Source organism: Oncorhynchus mykiss, chromosome 1 (assembly GCF_057628025.1).
Source record: "Oncorhynchus mykiss isolate SJ-2025 chromosome 1, ASM5762802v1, whole genome shotgun sequence".
In the NCBI taxonomy this organism is placed as follows: Eukaryota; Metazoa; Chordata; class Actinopteri; order Salmoniformes; family Salmonidae; genus Oncorhynchus; species Oncorhynchus mykiss.
In genome coordinates, this window is record NC_143022.1 from 19,190,564 (window position 1) to 19,209,220 (window position 18,657).

General features: G+C 43.3%; 1 protein-coding gene across 2 annotated transcripts in view; it reads left to right on the forward strand.

The window, feature by feature from the left end:
- The window catches only part of slc5a5 (solute carrier family 5 member 5), a 30,875-nt gene that overhangs the window by 5,698 nt on the left and 6,520 nt on the right, over window positions 1-18,657 (forward strand). The window contains exons 1-7 of one of the 2 annotated variants that reach the window (XM_021573106.3): window positions 12,541-12,745; window positions 16,331-16,756; window positions 16,975-17,040; window positions 17,230-17,281; window positions 17,472-17,539; window positions 17,648-17,802; window positions 17,919-18,059. In XM_021573106.3, the coding sequence (XP_021428781.3) occupies window positions 16,391-16,756; window positions 16,975-17,040; window positions 17,230-17,281; window positions 17,472-17,539; window positions 17,648-17,802; window positions 17,919-18,059 (848 nt within the window). In that variant the 5' untranslated portion in view covers window positions 12,541-12,745; window positions 16,331-16,390. Of the gene's footprint in view, window positions 1-12,540; window positions 12,746-16,330; window positions 16,757-16,974; window positions 17,041-17,229; window positions 17,282-17,471; window positions 17,540-17,647; window positions 17,803-17,918; window positions 18,060-18,657 lie in introns of those variants that run through there. The other variant, XM_021573060.3, reaches the window with a different exon arrangement.

The following is an 18,657-nucleotide window of genomic DNA, read 5'->3' on the forward strand; positions in this document are numbered from 1 at the left end:
TCGAGAGATTCTATCGGAGTCGGTGCAGCCAGCTGGTTTCTTCACGCATCGCGCCGACAGAAACAAGCATCTTTCTGGAAAGAGTGGCGGGGGGGTATGCCTTTTGATTAACGAGACGTGGTGTGGTCATAACAACATACAGGAACTCAAGTCCTTCTGTTCACCTGACTTAGAATTCCTCACAATCAAATGTCGACCGCATTATCTACCAAGGGGATTCTCTTTGATTATAATCACAGCCGTATATATTCCCCTCAAGCAGACACATCGATGGCCCTGAACAAACTTTATTTGGCTCTTTGTCAACTGGAAACCACATATCCTGAGGCTGCATTCATTGTAGCTGGGGATTTTAACAAGGTTAATCTGAAAACAAGACTCCCTAAATTCTATCCGCATATCGATTGCGCAAGCAGGGCTGGTAAAACCCTGGATCATTGTTATTCTAACTTCCGCAACGCATATAAGGCCCTCCCCCACACTTCTTTCGGAAAAGCTGACAACAACTCCATTTTGTTGCTTCCAGCCTACAGACAGAAACTAAAACAAGAAGCTCCCGCGCTCAGGTCTGTTCAATGCTGGTCCGACCAATCTGATTCCACGCTTCAAGACTGCTTCGATCACGTGGATTGGGATAGGTTCCGCATTGCGTCCAACAACAACATTGACGAATACGCTGATTCGGTGAGTGAGTTCATTAGAAAGTAAATCGGCGATGTCATATCCACAGCAACCATTAAAAAATTTCCAAAGCAGAAACCGTGGATTGATGGCAGCATTCGCGAGAAACTGAAAGCATGAACCAAGGTGGCCGGAAACATGACCAAATACAAGCAGTGTAGCTATTCCCTCCGCAAGGCAATCAAACAAGCTAAGCGTTAGTATAGAGACAGAGTTGCAATTCAACAGCTCAGACACGAGGTATGTGGCAGGGTCTACAGTCAATCACTGATTACAAAAAGTAAACCAGCCCCGTCGCAGACCAGGATGTCTTGCTCCCAGACAGACTAAATAACTTCTTTGCTCGCTTTGAGGACAATACAGTGCCACTGACACGGCCCACTACCAAAACCTGCGGACTCTCCTTCACTGCAGCCGATGTGAATAAAACATTTAAACGTGTTAACCCTCGCAAGGCTCCAGGCCCAGACGGCATCCCCAGCCGCGTCCTCAGAGCATGCGCAGACCAGCTGGCTAGTGTGTTTACAGACATATTCAATCGATCCTTATCCCAGTCAGCTGTTCCCACATGCTTCAAGAGGGCCACCATTGTTCCTGTTCCCAAGAAAGCTAAGGTAACTGAGCTAAACGACTAGCACTCACTTCCGTCATCATGAAGTGCTTTGAGAGACTAGTCAAGGACCATATCACCTCCACCCTACCTGACACCCTAGACCCACTCCAATTTGCTTACCGCCCCAATAGGTCCACAGACGACGCAATCGCAACCACACTGCACACTGCCCTAACCCATCTGGACAAGAAGAATACCTATGTGAGAATACTGTGCATCGACTACAGCTCAGCATTTAACACCATCGTACCCTCCAAACCCTGGGTCTCGACCCCGCCCTGTTCAACTGGGTACTGGACTTCCTGACGGGCCTCCCCCAGGTGGTGAGGGTTGGTAACAACATCTCCTCCCCGCTGATTCTCAACACTGGGGCCCCACAAGGGTGCGTTCTGAGCCCTCTCCTGTACTCCCTGTTCACCCACGACTGCGTGGCCACGCACGCCTCAAACTCAATCATCAAGTTTGCGGACGACACCACAGTGGTAGGCTTGACTACCAACAACGACGAGACGGCCTACAGGGTGGAGGTGAGGACCCTGGAAGTGTGGTGTCAGGAAAGTAACCTCTCACTCAATGCCAACAAAACAGAGGAGATGATTGTGGACTTCAGGAAACAGCAGAGGGAGCACCCCGCTATCCACATTGACGGGACAGTAGTGGAGAGGGTAGTATGTTTTAAGTTCCTCGGCGTACACATCACGGACAAACTGAATTTATCTACCCACACAGACGGCGTGGTGAAGACGGCACAGCAGCGCCTCTTCAACCTCAGGAGGCTGAAGAAATCTGGCTTGTCACCAAAAGCACTCACAAATTTCTACAGATGCACAACCGAGAGCATCCTGTCGGGCTGTATCACCGCCTGGTATGGCAACTGCTCCATCCACAATCGTAAGGCTCTCCAGAGGGTAGTGAGATTTGAACAACGCATCACTGGGGGCAAACTACCTGCAGGACACCTACACCACCCGATGTCACAGGAAGGCCATAAAGATAATCAAGAACAACAACCACCCAAGCCACTGCCTGTTCACCCCGCTATCATCCAGAAGGTGAGGCCAGTAAAGGTGCATCAAAGCAGGGACCGAGACACTGAAAAACAGCTTCTATCTCAAGGCCATCAGACTGTTAAACAGCCACCACTAACATTGAGTGGCTGCTGCCAACATACTGACTCAACTCCAGCTCACTTTAATAATGGAAATTGATGGAAATTGATGTAAAAATGTAGCACTAGCCACTTCAAACAATGCCACTTTATATAATACCCTACATTACTCATTGTATATGTATATACTGTACTCTCATCTACTGCATCTTGCCATCTTTATGTAATACGTGTATCACTAGCCACTTTAAACTATGCCACTTTTATGTTTACATACCCTACATTACTCATATCATATGCCCCTGAACCCACTGTTCCTAGGCCGTCATTGAAAATAAGAATTTGTTCTTAACTGACTTGCCTAGCTAAATAAAGGTATAATAAATAAAAAAATATGTACAGTGGGGCAAAAAAGTATTTAGTCAGCCACCAATTGTGCAGGTTGTCTCACTTAAAAACATGAGGCCTGTAATATTCATTATAGGTACACTTCAACTATGACAGACAAAATGAGAAAAAAATCCTGAAAATCACATTGTATGATTTTTTTAATGAATTTATTTGCAAATTATGATGGAAAATAAGTATTTGGTCAATAACAAAAGTTTCTCAATATTTTGTTGGCAATGAGAGGTCAAACGTTTTCTGTAAGTCTTCACAAGGTTTTCACACACTGTTGCTGGTATTTTGGCTCATTCCTCCATGCAGATCTCCTCTAGAGCAGTGATGTTTTGGGGCTGTTGCTGGGCAACACGGATTTTCAACTCCCTCCAAAGATTTTCTATGGAGTTGAGATCTGGAGACTGGCTAGGCCACTCCAGGACCTTGAAATGCTTCTTATGAAGCCACTCCTTCATTGCCCGGGCGGTGTGTTTGGGATCATTGTCATGCTGAAAGACCCAGCCACGTTTCATCTTCAATGCCCTTGCTGATGGAAGGAGGTTTTCACTCAAAATCTCACGATACATGGCCCGATTCATTCTTTCCTTTACACGGATCAGTCGTGTAAAAAACAGCCCCAAAGCATGATGTTTCCACCCCCATGCTTCACAGTAGGTTTGGTGTTCTTTGGATGCAACTCAGCATTCTTTGTCCTCCAAACACGACGAGTTCAGTTTTTACCAAAAAGTTATATTTTGGTTTCATCTGACCATATGACATTCTCCCAATCTTCTTCTGGATCATCCAACTGCTCTCTAGCAAACTTCAGACGGGCCTGGACATGTACTGGCTTAAGCAGGGGGACACATCTGGCACTGCAGGATTTGATTCCCTGGCGGCTTAGTGTGGTACTGATGGTAGTCTTTGTTACTTTGGTCCCAGCTCTCTGAAGGTCATTCACTAGGTCCCCCCGTGTGGTTCGGGGATTTTTGCTCACTGTTCTTGTGATCATTTTGACCCCACGGGGTGAGATCTTGCGTGGAGCCCCAGATCGAGGGAGATTATCAGTGGTCTTGTATGTCTTCCAGTTCCTAATAATTGCTCCCACAGTTGATTTCTTCAAACCAAGTTGCTTACCTATTGCAGATTCAGTCTTCCCAGCCTGGTGCAGGTCTACAATTTTGTTTCTGGTGTCCTTTGACAGTTCTTTGGTCTTGGCCATAGTGGAGTTTGGAGTGTGACTGTTTGAGGTTGTGGACAGGTGTCTTTTATACTGATAACAAGTTCAAACAGGTGCCATTAATACAGGTAACGAGTGGAGGAGCCTCTTAAAGAAGAAGTTACGGGTCTGTGAGAGCCTGAAATCTTGCTTGTTTGTAGGTGACCAAATACTTATTTTCCACCATAATGTGCAAATAAATTCATTAAATATCCTAAGGATTTTTTTTCTCATTTTGTCTGTCATAGTTGAAGTGTACCTATGATGAAAATTACAGGCCTCATCTTTTTAAGTGGGACAACTTGCACAATTGGTGGCTGACTAAATACTTTTTTGCCCCACTGTACTCAATACCATTCTACTGCATCTTGCCTATGCCGTTCTGTACCATCACTCGTATATCTTTATGTACATATTCTTTATCCCTTTACACTTGTGTGTATAAGATAGTAGTTGTGGAATTGTTAGATTACTCGTTGGTTATTACCGCATTGTTGGAACTAGAAGCACAAGCATTTCGCTACACTTGCATTAAGATCTGCTAACCATGTGTATGTGACAAATAAAATTTGATTTGATTTTAATACACCATTTATTTATTTTTTATTTCACCTTTATTTAACCAGGTAGGCTAGTTGAGAACAAGTTCTCATTTGCAACTGTGACCTGGCCAAGATAAAGCAAAGCAGTGTGACACAGACAACAACACAGAGTTACACATGGAGTAAACAATAAACAAGCCAATAACACAAACAAATCAATGACACCGTAGAAAAAAGGAAGTCTATATACAGTGTGTGCAAAAGGCATGAGGAGGTAGGCAATAAATAGGCCATAGGAGCGAATAGTTACAATTTAGCAGATTAACACTGGAGTGATAAATGAGCAGATGATGATGTGCAAGTAGAGATACTGGTGTGCAAAAGAGCAGAAAAGTAAATAAAATAAAAACAGTATGGGGATAAGGTAGGTAGATTGGGTGGGCTATTTACAGATTGACTATGTACAACTGCAGCGATCGGTTAGCTGCTCAGATAGTTGATGTTTAAATTTGGTGAGGGAAATAAGTATCCAACTTCAGCAATTTTTGCAATTCGTTCCGGTCACTGGCAGCAGAGAACTGGAAGGAAATGCGGCCAAATGAGGTGTTGGCTTTGGGGATGATAAGTGAGATATACCTGCTGGAACGTGTGCTACGGGTGGGTGTTGTTATCGTGAACTGAGATAAGGCGGAGCTTTACCTAGCATAGACTTATAGATGACCTGGAGCCAGTGGGTCTGGCGACGAATATGTTGCGAGGGCCAGCCGACTAGAGCATACAGGTCGCAGTGGTGGGTGGTATAAGGTGATTTGGTAACAAAACGGATGGCACTGTGATAAACTGCATCCAGTTTGCTGAGTAGAGTGTTGTAAGGTATTTTGTAGATGACATCGCCGAAGTCGAGGATCGGTAGGATAGTCAGTTTTACTAGGGTAAGTTTGGCGGCGTGAGTGAAGGCATTGTTGTGAAATAGAAAGCTGATTCTAGATTTGATTTTTGATTGGAGATGTTTAATATGAGTCTGGAAGGAGAGTTTACAGTCTAGCCAGACACCTAGTTATTTATAGTTGTCCACATATTCTAGTTCGGAACCGTCCACGGTGGTGATGCTAGTCGGGCGGGTGCAGCAGCGAACGGTTGAAAGCATGCATTTGGTTTTACTAGCGTTTTAAGAGCAGTTGGAGGCCACGGAAGGAGTGTTGTATGGCATTGACGCTCTTTTGGTTAGGTTAGTTAACACAGTGTCCAAGGAAGGGCCAGAAGTATACAGAATGGTGTCGTCTGCGTAGAGGTGTCTCAGGGAATCGCCCGCAGCAAGAGCGACATCATTGATATATACAGTGAAGAGTCAGCCCGAGAATTGAACCCTGTGGCACCCCCATAGAGACTGCCAGAGGTCCGGACAACATGCCCTTCGATTTGACACACTGAACTCTGTCTGCAAAGTAGTTGGTGAACCAGGCGAGGCAGTCATTAGAAAAAAACAAGGCTATTGAGTCTGCCGATAAGAATATGGTGAGTCAAAAGCCTTGGCCAGGTCGATGAAGACGGCTGCACAGTACTGTCTTTTATCGATGGCGGTTATGATATCGTTTAGTACCTTGAGCGTGGCTGAGGTGCACCCGTGACCGGCTCGGAAGCCGGATTGCACAGCGTAGAAGGTACGGTGGGATGGTCAGTGATATGTTTATTGGCTTTCGAAGACTGTAGATAGGCAGGGCAGGATGGATATATGTCTGTAACAGTTTGGGTCTAGGGTGTCACCCCCTTTGAAGAGGGGGATGACCGCGGCAGCTTTCCGATCTTTACGGATCTCAGACGATACGAAAGAGAAGTTGAACAGGCAGGTAATAGGGGTTGCATCAATGGCGGTGGATAGTTTTAGAAAAAGAGGGTCCAGAATGTCTCGCCCAGCTGATTTGTACTAGTCCAGGTTTTGCAGCTCTTTCAGAACATCTGCTGTCTGGATTTGGATGAAGGAGAAGCTGAGGAGGCTTGGGCGAGTAGCTGCGGGGGGAGCTGTTGACCGGGGTAGGGGTTGCCAGGAGGAAGGCATGGCCAGCCGTTGAGAAATGCTTGTTGAAATTTTCAATTATCATGGATTTATCAGTGGTGACCATGTTACCTAGCCTCAGTGCAGTGGGCAGCTGGGAGGAGGTGCTCTTATTCTCCATGGACAGTGTCCCAAAACCTTTTGGAGTTAGAGCTACAGGATGTGAATTTCTGCTTGAAAACGCTAGCCTTTGCTTTCCTGACTGACTGCTTGTATTGGTTCCTGACTTCCCTGAACAGGTGCATATCGTGGGGACTATTCGATGCTATTGCAGTCCGCCACAGGATGTTTTTGTGCTGGTCAAGGGCAGTCCGGTCTGGAGTGAACCAAGGGCTATATCTGTTCTTAGTTCTGCATTTTTTTAATGGGGCATGCTTATCTAAGATGGTGAGGAAATTACTTTTAAAGAATGACCAGGCATCCTCGACTGACGGGATGAGGTCAATATCCTTCCAGGATACCCGGGCCAGGTCGATTAGAAAGGCCTGCTCACAGAAGTGTTTTTGGGAGTGTTTGACAGTGTGGTCGTTTGACCGCGGACCCATAACGGATACAGGCAATGATCGCTGAGATCCAGATTGAAAACAGTGGAGGTGTATTTGGAGGGCCAGTTGGTCAGGACAATGTTTATGAGGGTGCCCATGTTTACGGATTTAGGGTTGTACCTGGTGGGTTCCTTGATGATTTGTGTGAGATTGAGGGCATTTAGCTTAGATTGTAGAACTGCCGGGGTGTTAAGCATATCCCAGTTTAGGTCACCTAACAGAATGATGGGGGGTGATCAATTCACAAATGGTGTCCAGGGCACAGCTGGGAGCGGAGGGGGGGTCGATAGCAAGCGGCAACAGTGAGAGACTTATTTCTGGAGAGGTTCATTTTTCAAATTAGAAGTTCAAACTGTTTGGGTATAGACCTGGAAAGTATGACAGCCTGCAAAGTTCTATCTCTGCAGTAGAGTGCAACTCCTTCCCCTTTGGCAGTTCTATCTTGTTGGTGGCCTTCCTAAGCCAGGATTCAGACATGGCAAGGACATCAGGGTTCGGCGGAGTGTGCTAAAGCAGTGAGTAAGACAAACGTAGGGAGGAGGCTTCTGATGTTGACATGCATGAAACCAAGGCTTTTTTGATCACAGAAGTCAACAAATGAGGGTGTCTGGGGACACGCAGGGCCTGGGTTTATCTCCACATCACCCAAGGAACAGAGGAGGAGTAGGATGAGGGTACGGCTAAAGGCAATCAAAACTGGTCGCCGAGACCGTTGTGGACAAAGAATAAAAGGAGCAGATTTCTGGGCTTGGTAGAATAGATTCAGGGCATAATGTGTAGACGGTTATGGTGGGGTGCGGGTACAGCGGAGGTAAGCCCAGACACTGAGTGAGAGAGAGGTTGTGTCTCTGGATAAGCTGGTTATAATGGGTGAGGTTACCGCATGTGTGGGAGGTGGAACAAAGGAGGTATCAAAGGTATAATGAGTGGAACTAGGGGCTCCGCAGTAAACTAAAACAACGATAACTAACCTAAACAACAGTGTACAATAATAAATAAACAGAATGGAGTACCGTGATTAATGAACAGTCCAGCGGGCATCAGCTATGTAGCCATGTGATCATAGGTTCCAGGGGACAGCAATATATGGGACTGGGAATCCGCGGAGTAGTTGTTACTAAGGTAGCACACGGGCAACACAGCGTTTAAAGTTAGTAGCCCGGGGCTAGTAGAAGCGTCTGCTCCGACGTCCAATGGGGGGCGGTTGAAGGCACAGAGGATGGAGTATTCGTCGGCAGACTTGTTGCGGCGGGGCACCGTGTCAACTAAGGATCCAAGCCAGATGGCGAAAGAGGTATTGTAGTTGTAGTAGTTTAGTTTTCTATCCGGGAGATGCGCTTGGCTCACGGCTAACTGGTGCTAGCTTCGGGGCAGATTTGCCAGTTTTTGCTGTGAGAAGTTACCTCACTCTTCCACCAAGGCCATGTCAGGATGAGCCTGCAGGAAGGGTACCACATGAGGGAGGAGGATGTCTTCCATGTAACGCACAGTGTTGAGATTGCCTGCAATGACAACAAGCTCAGTCCGATGATGCTGTGACACACCGCCCCAGACCATGACGGACCCTCCAGAGTACAAGCCTCGGTGTAACACTCATTCCGTCGATGATAAACGTGAATCCAACCATCACCTCTAGTGAGACAAAACCGCGACTCATCAGTGAAGAGCACTTTTTGCCAGTCCTGTCTGGTTCAGCGACGGTGGGTTTGTGCCCATAGGCGACGTTCTTGCCGGTGATGTCTGGTGAGGACCTGCCTTACAACAGGCCTACAAGCCCTCAGTCCAGCCTTTCTCAGCCTATTGCGGACAGTCTGAGCACTGATGTAAGGATTGTGCGTTCCTGGTGTAACTCGGGCAGTTGTTGTTGCCATCCTGTACCTGTCCCGCTCGTGTGCTGTTCGGATGTACCAATCCTGTGCAGGTGTTGTTACACGTGGTCTGCCACTGCGAGGATGATCAGCTGTCCGTCCTGTCTCCCTGTAGCGCTGTCTTAGACGTCTCACAGTACGGACATTGCAATTTATTGTGCTGGCCACATCTGCAGTCCTCATGCCTCCTTGCAGCATGCCTAAGGCACATTCACGCAGATGAGCAGGGACTCTGTGTATCTTTCTTTTGGTGTTTTTCAGAGTCAGTAGAAAGGCCTCTTTAGTATCCTAAGTTTTCATAACTGTGACCTTAATTGCCTGCCGTCTGTAAGCTGTTAGTGTCTTAACGAGGGGTCGACAGGTGCATGTTAATGAATTGTTTATGGTTCATTGAACAAGCATGGGAAACTGTATTTAAACCCTTCACAATGAAGATCTGTGAAGTTATTTGGATTTTTACGAATTATCTTTGAAAGACAGGGTGCTGAAAAAGGGCAGTTTCTTTTTTGCAGAGTTTAGCTAGACAGTTAATCTACTGGTGCCAAAATTTGACTGTACAGTTGTGGCCAAACGTTTTGAGAATGACACAAATATTAATTTCCACAAAGTTTGCTGCTTCAGTGTCTTTAGATATTTTTGTCAGATGTTACTATGGAATATTGAAGTATAATTACAAGCATTTCATAAGTGTCAGGCTTTTATTGACAATTACGACATGATGTTAATGCAAAGAGTCAATATTTGCAGTGTAGACCCTTCTTTTTCAAGACCTCTTCAATCCTCCCTGGCATGCTGTCAGTTAACTTCTGGACCACATCCTGACTGATGGCAGCCCATTATTGCATAATCAATGCTTGGAGTTTGTCAGAATTTGTGGGTTTTTGTTTGTCCACCCGCCTCTTGATGATTGAGCACAGATGCTCAATGGGATTAAGGTCAGGGGAGTTTCCTGGCCATGGACCCAACATATCAATGTTTTGTTCCCCGAGTTTCCTGGCCATGGACCCAACATATCAATGTTTTGTTCCCAGAGTCACTTAGTTATCACTTTTGCCTTATGGCAAGGTGCTCCATCATGCTGGAAAAGGCATTGTTCATCACCAAACTGTTCCTGGATGGTTGGGAGAAGTTGCTCTCGGAGGATGTGTTGGTACCATTCTTTATTCATGGCTGTGTTCTTAGGCAAAATTGTGAGTGAGCCCACACCCTTGACTGAGAAGCAACCCCACACATGAATGGTCTCAGGATGCTTTACTGTTGGCATGACACAGGACTGATGGTAGCGCTCACCTTGTCTTCTCCGGACAAGCTTTTTTCCGGATGCACCCAAACAATCAGAAAGGGGATTCGTCAGAGAAAATGACTTTACCCCAGTCCTCAGCAGTCCAATCCCTGTACCTTTTGCAGTCTTTCTCTGATGTTTTTCCTGGAGAGAAGTGGCTTCTTTGCTGCCCTTAACACCAGGCCATCCTCTAAAAGTCTTCAACTCACTATGTGTGCAGATGCACTCACATTTGCCTGCAGCCATTCCTGAGCAAGCTCTGTACTGGTGGTGCCCCGATCCCGCAGCTGAATCAACTTTAAGAGATGGTCCTGGCCCTTGCTGGACTTTCTCGGGCGCCCTGAAGCCGCCTTCACAACAATTGAACCACTCTCCTTGAAGTTCTTGATGATCCGATAAATGGTTGATTTAGGTGCAATCTTACTGGCAGCAATATCCTTGCCTGGGGAAGCCCTTTTTGTGCAAGGCAATGATGTCGGCACGTGTTTCCTTGTAGGTAACCATGATTGACAGAGGAAGAACAATGATTCCAAGCATCACCCTTCTTTTGAAGCTTCCAGTTTGTTATTCGAACTCAATCAGCATGACAGAGTGATCTCCAGCCTTGTCCTCGTCAACCCTCACACCTATGCCTTTTAATGTTTAATAATTGTATTATTTGCTTTGGCAGCAGCAAATGGGGATCCATAATAAATACAAATGTCAACACATCCCTCAGTGCTGCAGTGAACCGCATCATAAGAGACATGCCAAATGAGAGATGTCTAAAATGTTTTAATAAAAATGGGCATCATTGACGCAATTTCAATGTTGCTTTGTGTATCACCAAATTTGCTTAAGATGATATTACTGCAACACTTCTCACTACATCCAAGTTTCTTAACATAGCTGTTTCAAAGAACTGTCAGTCAAGGCGAGCTCATGGATATAAGCTTCCCGCTCAATCAGCCTGTCTCTTCAAACAAAAGTTTTCCCACATTTTAGAGCATTTCTGTTCCCCAAAAATATTAGGTGATATTTTAGTCACTCAAAATACTGATTTTACATGGGAATCGGAATCTTTTCGGGACCCTTTAAGGGCTTACAAAAGTCTTCAGAGTACACTTTTTTTTTTTTGTACACATTGTCGATACAACTCTGCAACCAGCTGTTTTCTCCAATATTGGATGACGTACCAGATATTTGGCAGCTGGTAAAGGGACCAATTGTGTAGGCTTGTAGGGAAGAAGCAAACAAGTCACTTAGGTATGTGTAAGTTTTTGGAGCCTTGACGGTAGCTGTTAGTCAGCCAGAGCTAGTGAAGTGATACTATATCAGGAGTCATACAATTCTCAGTTGTCAAGTGCAGCTGTATTCAGTTGGATAGTCTTCAAAGAGGCATTGCGACAACTAGTATTGTGACATAAGCTGAGTCGTGGTGTGTTGTATGAGTTTTCCAAGACATTTATACTGCCGGATCTCCTGTACTTTTGGTGTTCAGACCCTTTATGGCTAAACTAATATTGTGAAATGCATTCAATGGGAACTCAAGACTCCCATGTAAAGGTGATTTGTAGCATGAAACATAATTAACCTGTACTATTTGTAAAATAGGGTAACTTAAAGCTAAAGAGGAGAGTCACAAATACCACAACCTTTCTTTGTGAAATGTATTTGTAAAGCAAGTTTGTTGAATATTCTCCATTGTGTTTTGGACTTATGAAATCATAAGTGATATCATGGATGGTCAGTCCTTGCATCCCAAAGCTCTGTCTATGAATTAAAAAGTGTTTTTGTTCACAAGCTCCATCCCTCAGCTTTTTACAGAAAGGGGGCAGGGAAGATGCTTTATCTTTTTAACTACTGATTGTTGCTTTAAAGATGTCCGCATACACAAGGACATGTAATTAAATGTTTTACCTATTGATCTCTTTATGGATGTCAATTAGTATATTATGTCTGTGGATTTCAGCCTGTGTTGACTCATATGGGCATCAATAAAACTGAGCTTGAATGTTTTTATAAAATCCTGAAATATTAGCACATTTTAAATGTAGGTGAAAGTGAACTGCATATGCTCAATTAAATACAATCAAGATCTAAACCAGTGTTAATTCTGATACATTTACAGTGTTTTTAACCCATCCCTTTCCCATTAGTTAATTTCAGCAGCATGACAATAAAGAACATTTCAACTTATTAAAATCCCTCTTATTCTAATCCTCCTGACCTGTTTTACTCTTGCTCCTCCCCCAATACCTTGTTCAACACACAAAGCACCTTCCACTCACTGTAACAGACCAAGTTTGCAGAGCCACTTTTAATGAAAGGTGCTGCTATTCTTCGTCATCACTTGGCATTCTAAAAATGTCCTAATGTCTTAGGCTATTGTCAATTGAAACTCTGCAGAAGAAGAAGGTTAGAAGGTAAAGGGTTTTCAGAGACTGGGAATTTGAGTTTTAGAGAGGACACAGGTAAGGTTATTTGAACTTTTTCAAGTTTGTCAAATTGTTTTGTGGTTTTAATCTGATCATGGATACAGGATATAATGGAATGAGTTTCCCGCTTAACCTGTATAATGGTCCCATAACCAAATGTTGGGTTATTGAGACAATATTTATGAACCCACTAAAAGTGCCAGTGTGCACAACTATGGTTTTAGAGGTAGGGGAGACAACGTGGCGGGGTCCTCCCCCAGACATTTCTTTTCCCACCATTTCCTGCATTTCTAGACAATTTTGACATGATCCATGGCACTTCTATCCAGTTATTTTTTTGAAAATCAAAAATAAGCAAAAAGGGCCACTGTCATCAAGCTAGCTAAGATATCATTATTGAACATGTTAAAGGATTGATAAAAGAACAAACTAGAGCAAAGGTAATTCAATAATCAATATTGTATTGCACCTTGAACCAAATAGCCTAACAAATGGAACTTAACACAAAGTACAATGACTTTTGATGGTCTTTATGAAGACTTCCTCTATATCAAACAAATTTAGTCAGACAATTGTTAAAGTTTTCATGAATATATATATAGTTAGTCTTCACTTTTTCCGACTCTGTTTTGTCATTTACCCAGAAAGTAATCCATGGGGCCAAGAGAGACAGTCATCTATGGTTCAAATTTGTTTCAAAAGCCACGGCCAACTTCAGGCAATAATAGCTAAAAAACTATGGGAGTGATAGGGACTAGCTCACCATGTAAAAGTAACTTAGAACCAAGTTTTTGAGTTGATTTGGTCATGCAATTTTAAACATGGTGAGGTTGCCCCTATCTATTGTTTTTTTTTTTTGGCAGTTAGCAGTGGCTTTTGAAATGAAACAAAACAAAACTGTGGATGACAGTCTCTCCTGGCCCCATTGACTTCTTTCAGGGCACATGGACAAATTGAAGTAAAAAAATGTAAAGATCCTTTAACATTTTATTTGGTCCCTTCAAATTGAAACACTTTAGCCCCGGAACATTTAGTTTCATACCCTCAGCATATAATCAAATGATGTGCCAGAACAGGAGCTATACAGATCTTTATCTGAAGGAGTACTTCACTGATTCATGTTATTTAGGCTGCATTTTTGTGATGACATTGGCCTACTTTTGACTACTTTGATACACAAACTGTAAGTGAATGTCACAATAGTTTTGGTCCCCTAAAATGGGTGGACTATGTACAAAAAGTGCTTTAATTTCTAAACGGTTCATACAAAATGGATGAAAATACCCTCAAATTAAATCTGACAATCTGCACTTAACCTCAGTCATTGTATCATTTCAAATCCAAAGTGTTGGAGTACAGAGCCATAACAACAACACATTCACTGTCACAATACTTTTGGAGCTCTGTAAGTTCCTGGGAGTCTTCGCTTTCAGGAATGGGGTCATAATAGGTAATAACCCAAACTGCCAAATTCCCACACTGTCACGCTGGCTATAGAAGCCGCTGGTTGCGATGTCAAACTTGCCTGGCTACCCATCCACATCGCTCTGGAAACACACCATGCCCACTAACATGTCTTCTCTGCAATGAGAATAGATTTGCTTCCACCTCAACAACTTCTTGAATCGGAACACATTCAAACCGTTCTGATTGGCCTGAGAAAAAGAATCATGAACCATGCAATTTTGACTTAAGCACAAACGACTTCTAGGATTTCGGTGGTCGGTGAAGTTGTTTACACAGTAACTTATTTAGACTTGCCATAACAAAGGGGTAGAATAATTATTGACTCCAGACATTTAATAATAATAATAAAAACAATATGGGGTATTACAGTTGAATTCGGATGTTTACAGTTTAGGTTGGAGTCATTAATTCGTTTTTCAACCACTCCACAAATTTCTTGATAACAAACTATAGTTTTGGAGAGTCGGTTAGGACATCTACTTTGTGCATGACGCAAGTAATTTTTACAACAATTGTTTACAGAAAGATTATTTCACTCATAATTCACTGTATCACATTGCCAGTGGGTCAGAAGTTACATACACTAAGTTGACTGTGCCTTTAAACAGCTTGGAAAATTCCTGAAAATGATATCAGGACTTAAGAAGCTTCTGATAGGCTAATTGACATCATTTGAGTCAATTGGAGGTGTACCGGTGAATGTATTTAAAGGTCTACTCAGTGCCTCTTTACTTGACATCATGGGAAATTGAAAAATCAGCAAAGACCTCAGAATTTTTTTTTGTAGACCTCCACATGTCTGGTTCATCCTTGGGAGCAACTTCCAAACACCTGAAGGCCCCACGTTCATCTGTACAAATAATAGTACGCAAGTATAAACACGCAGCCGTCATAACGCTCGGGAAGGAGGAGCGTTCTGTCTCCTAGAGATGAACGTACTTAGGTGCAAATCAATCCCAGAACAACAGCAAAGGACCTTGTGAAGATGCTGGAGGAAACGGTTACAAAAGTATCTATATCCACAGTAAAATGAGTCCTATATCAACATAACCTGAACGGCCGCTCAGCAAGGAAGAAGCCATGCTCCAAAACTGCCACAAAAAAGCCAGACTACGGTTTGCAACTGCACATGGGGACAAAGATCGTACTTTTTGGAGAAATGTGCTCTGGTCTGATGAAACAAAAATATAACTGTTTGGCCATAATGACCATTGTTATGTTTGGAGGAAAAAGGGGGAGGCTTGCAAGCCGAACAACACCATTCCAACCGTGAAGCACGGGGGTGGCAGCATCATGATGTGGGGGTACTTTGCTGCAGGAGGGACTGGTGCACGTCACAAAATATATGGCATCAAGAGGAAGGACAATTATGTGGATACATTGAAGCAACATCTCAAGACATCAGTCAGGAAGTTAAAGCTTGGTCGCAAATGGTTCTTCCAAATGAACAATGACCCCCAAGCATACTTCCAAAGTTGTGACAAAATGGCTTAAGGACAACAAAGTCAAGGTATTGGAGTGGCCATCACAAAGCCCTGACCTCAATCCTATAGAAAATGTGTGGGCAGAACTGAAAAAGCGCGTGTGAGCATGGAGGCCTACAAACCTGACTCAGTTACACCAGCTCTGTCAGGAGGAATGGGCCAAAATTCACCCAACTTCAAATACTAATTGAGTGTATGTAAACTTCTGACCCACTAGAAATGTGATGAAAGAAATAAATCATGAAATAAATACATTCTCTGTACTATTATTCTGACATTTCACATTCTTAAAATATAGTGGTGATCCTAACTGACCTAAAACATAGAATTCTTACTAGGACTAAATGTCAGGAAAACTGAGTATAAATGATTTTGGCTAAGGTGTATGTAAACTTCTGACTTCAACTGTCTGTATCCATTTAAAAAAAGGAACTGTATGTGTATCCATTTGGAAAAAGGAAAGGGTTGTGAATACTTTCTGAAGGCACTATATATGACTGGGACTCATTTTATCTGTAAATGTAAAGTTTCTTTCATTCAATACATTTTTCCTAGCAACCTTTTATCAGATGCACCAATTGCAGTTGAAAGGTCAAAACAGCAGTTTAAAGGTGCTGTATCATATCCTCTACGTCGTAATTTATATTCATTATGCATACATCCTATTCAGTCCCAAGAAACACCTGGAGCATCTGATTCTACCATCCAACACGACAAGGAGGACAAAGCAATGGATGGAGAACATATCCCCGAACGACCCCGACCAGGCTTTGTCCTGGCAGACTACGTCGTCTTTGCTGCCATGCTGCTCGTTTCCATGGGAATTGGGCTGTTCCAGGCCCTGAAGAAGAAACCGGGTGATGCTAAGGTGGATGACTTCTTCACCGGTGGCCGTAGTATGCCAGTCATACCCGTGGGAATGTCACTGTGTGCCAGCTTCATGTCAGCTGTCCAGGTCCTGGGAGTGCCAGCTGAAGCCTCCCTCTATGGTTTTAAGTTCCTATACATGTGCCTTGGGCAAACCATCAACTCCTGTCTGACTGCATACCTGTTCCTGCCAGTGTTCTACCGCCTTGGTATCACCAGCACCAATGAGGTTTTGTTACCCTTTACATTGACAGCATCCATAGAGATGCCATGCACATACAACACATAGCTACTAGATCTACGCAATTAAGAAATAGGGTTATGGCCTAGCAACTGTTGAACTTGAAATGTTTGTGTGTGTGGGGAAGGCAGAGGGAGGGATAGGAAGAACAGTATGTGTGGAAGGATACTGTTTTGTTACAATTACTCTTTGCTTTGCTGTCACAGTACCTCAAGATGAGATTTGGCAGAGAGATGCAGCTGCTTGGAAGTGTCCAGTTTATAGTCTCAACAGTAAGTAAGGCAAACTGATAGAGCATGCGCAAAGTCGTCCTCATATGACTTTATGCATAATGTTGAGATCAGAATGTGTACACATACATACATACATACATACATACATACATACATATTAGATATGTGTGTGTGTATAACATATACTGTCAATTAGCCATTGATTTATACTTGATCATTTCTTTCCAGCTGCTCTACACAGGAATTGTGATCTATGCTCCAGCCTTAATCCTGAGCCAAGGTATGATCTCTGGAGAAGCACAATAATGTGTATGTAATTCTTTATAAATGCATGTATGACTATAGAGACCATGAGCTGTTGTGAAGGCTTAGTAAGTGTTATAATGCTCTATACCACCTGTGTGTGTGAGATACATTATCAATGTGTTACGTACAATTGTTATTAATATGTTTTAATTATTGTATTCCAGCCACTGGGCTCAATATGTGGGCATCCCTCTTCTCAACTGGGTTCATTTGTACTTTTTACACCACATTGGTAAGACTTAGAGAACTCCTTCTCCATACTTCATAGTAAATAGACTGTATTAGCGCAGGGTGCTACTCTGAATCTATCTTATCTGTCTGTCTGTCCTCCGCACCACAGGGGGGCATGAAAGCAGTCATCTGGACAGACGTGTTCCAGATCCTGGTCATGCTCTCTGGCTTCATCGCCATCTTCGTCCAGGGCACTGTTTTGGTTGGTGGGCCAGCAATGGTTTTGGAGATTGCCAACAATGGATCACGAATTAACTTTAATGAGTAAAAAACTGCTTTTTATTCAACTAACAATATGCCTTTCAGCTATCCATTGCACAATCACCCCCAAAAATCACACTTACCATTACTACACCATCAATACCTTCTCTTTTGATCAGTTTTGACTTCGACCCAAGGAGGCGATACACATTCTGGAGCTTTACTGTTGGCGGTACGCTGTTGTGGCTGTCCATGTATGGTGTGAACCAGGCACAGGTACAACGCTACATCTCCTGCAGAACTGAGCGACAGGCCCAGTGGTGAGTGCAGACATCCACTTTCAGCAAAGCCTATGCTGGATCAGATTCTTATTTTCACATAAGATAAAGCTAAGATTAAGATCATATGCAAATTCACATTTTGTGAAATGTATTAATATATTTTTAACGCTGCCAATGAATTAAAGCAGATTCTAGATTCTTTAGACCTTCCTATATAAAAAAGAGAGGAATATAACTGTAACCAACTGGACCAGTAGTTACAGGAAATGAAATAAAATAAACTGGTAATACGCAACCCCTTGGTTTATACAGAAGCAAAGGGGAGTTCTGAAATACTAAGGAACCCTGACGCATACAGGCTATCAAATGAACGTTAAGAGAAGCACGGTGCATGTTCAATAGTTTGTTATACAGTAAGTCAAATGAGCAGTGGTGTTTTTATTATTTACAAATAAGAGCCACAAATCACAATCACTTCACACATGAAAGGCTGATTACTGATAGGAATGTTCAGAGTAATTATAACCAGAAGGATGTAATGATTCCCAAATCACTCCAGAATGACTCACTTTACTTTATAAGACGCACAGCACTTCTGTAAGAAAAATGTTCAGAATATGTTTACACAAGGGCTCTC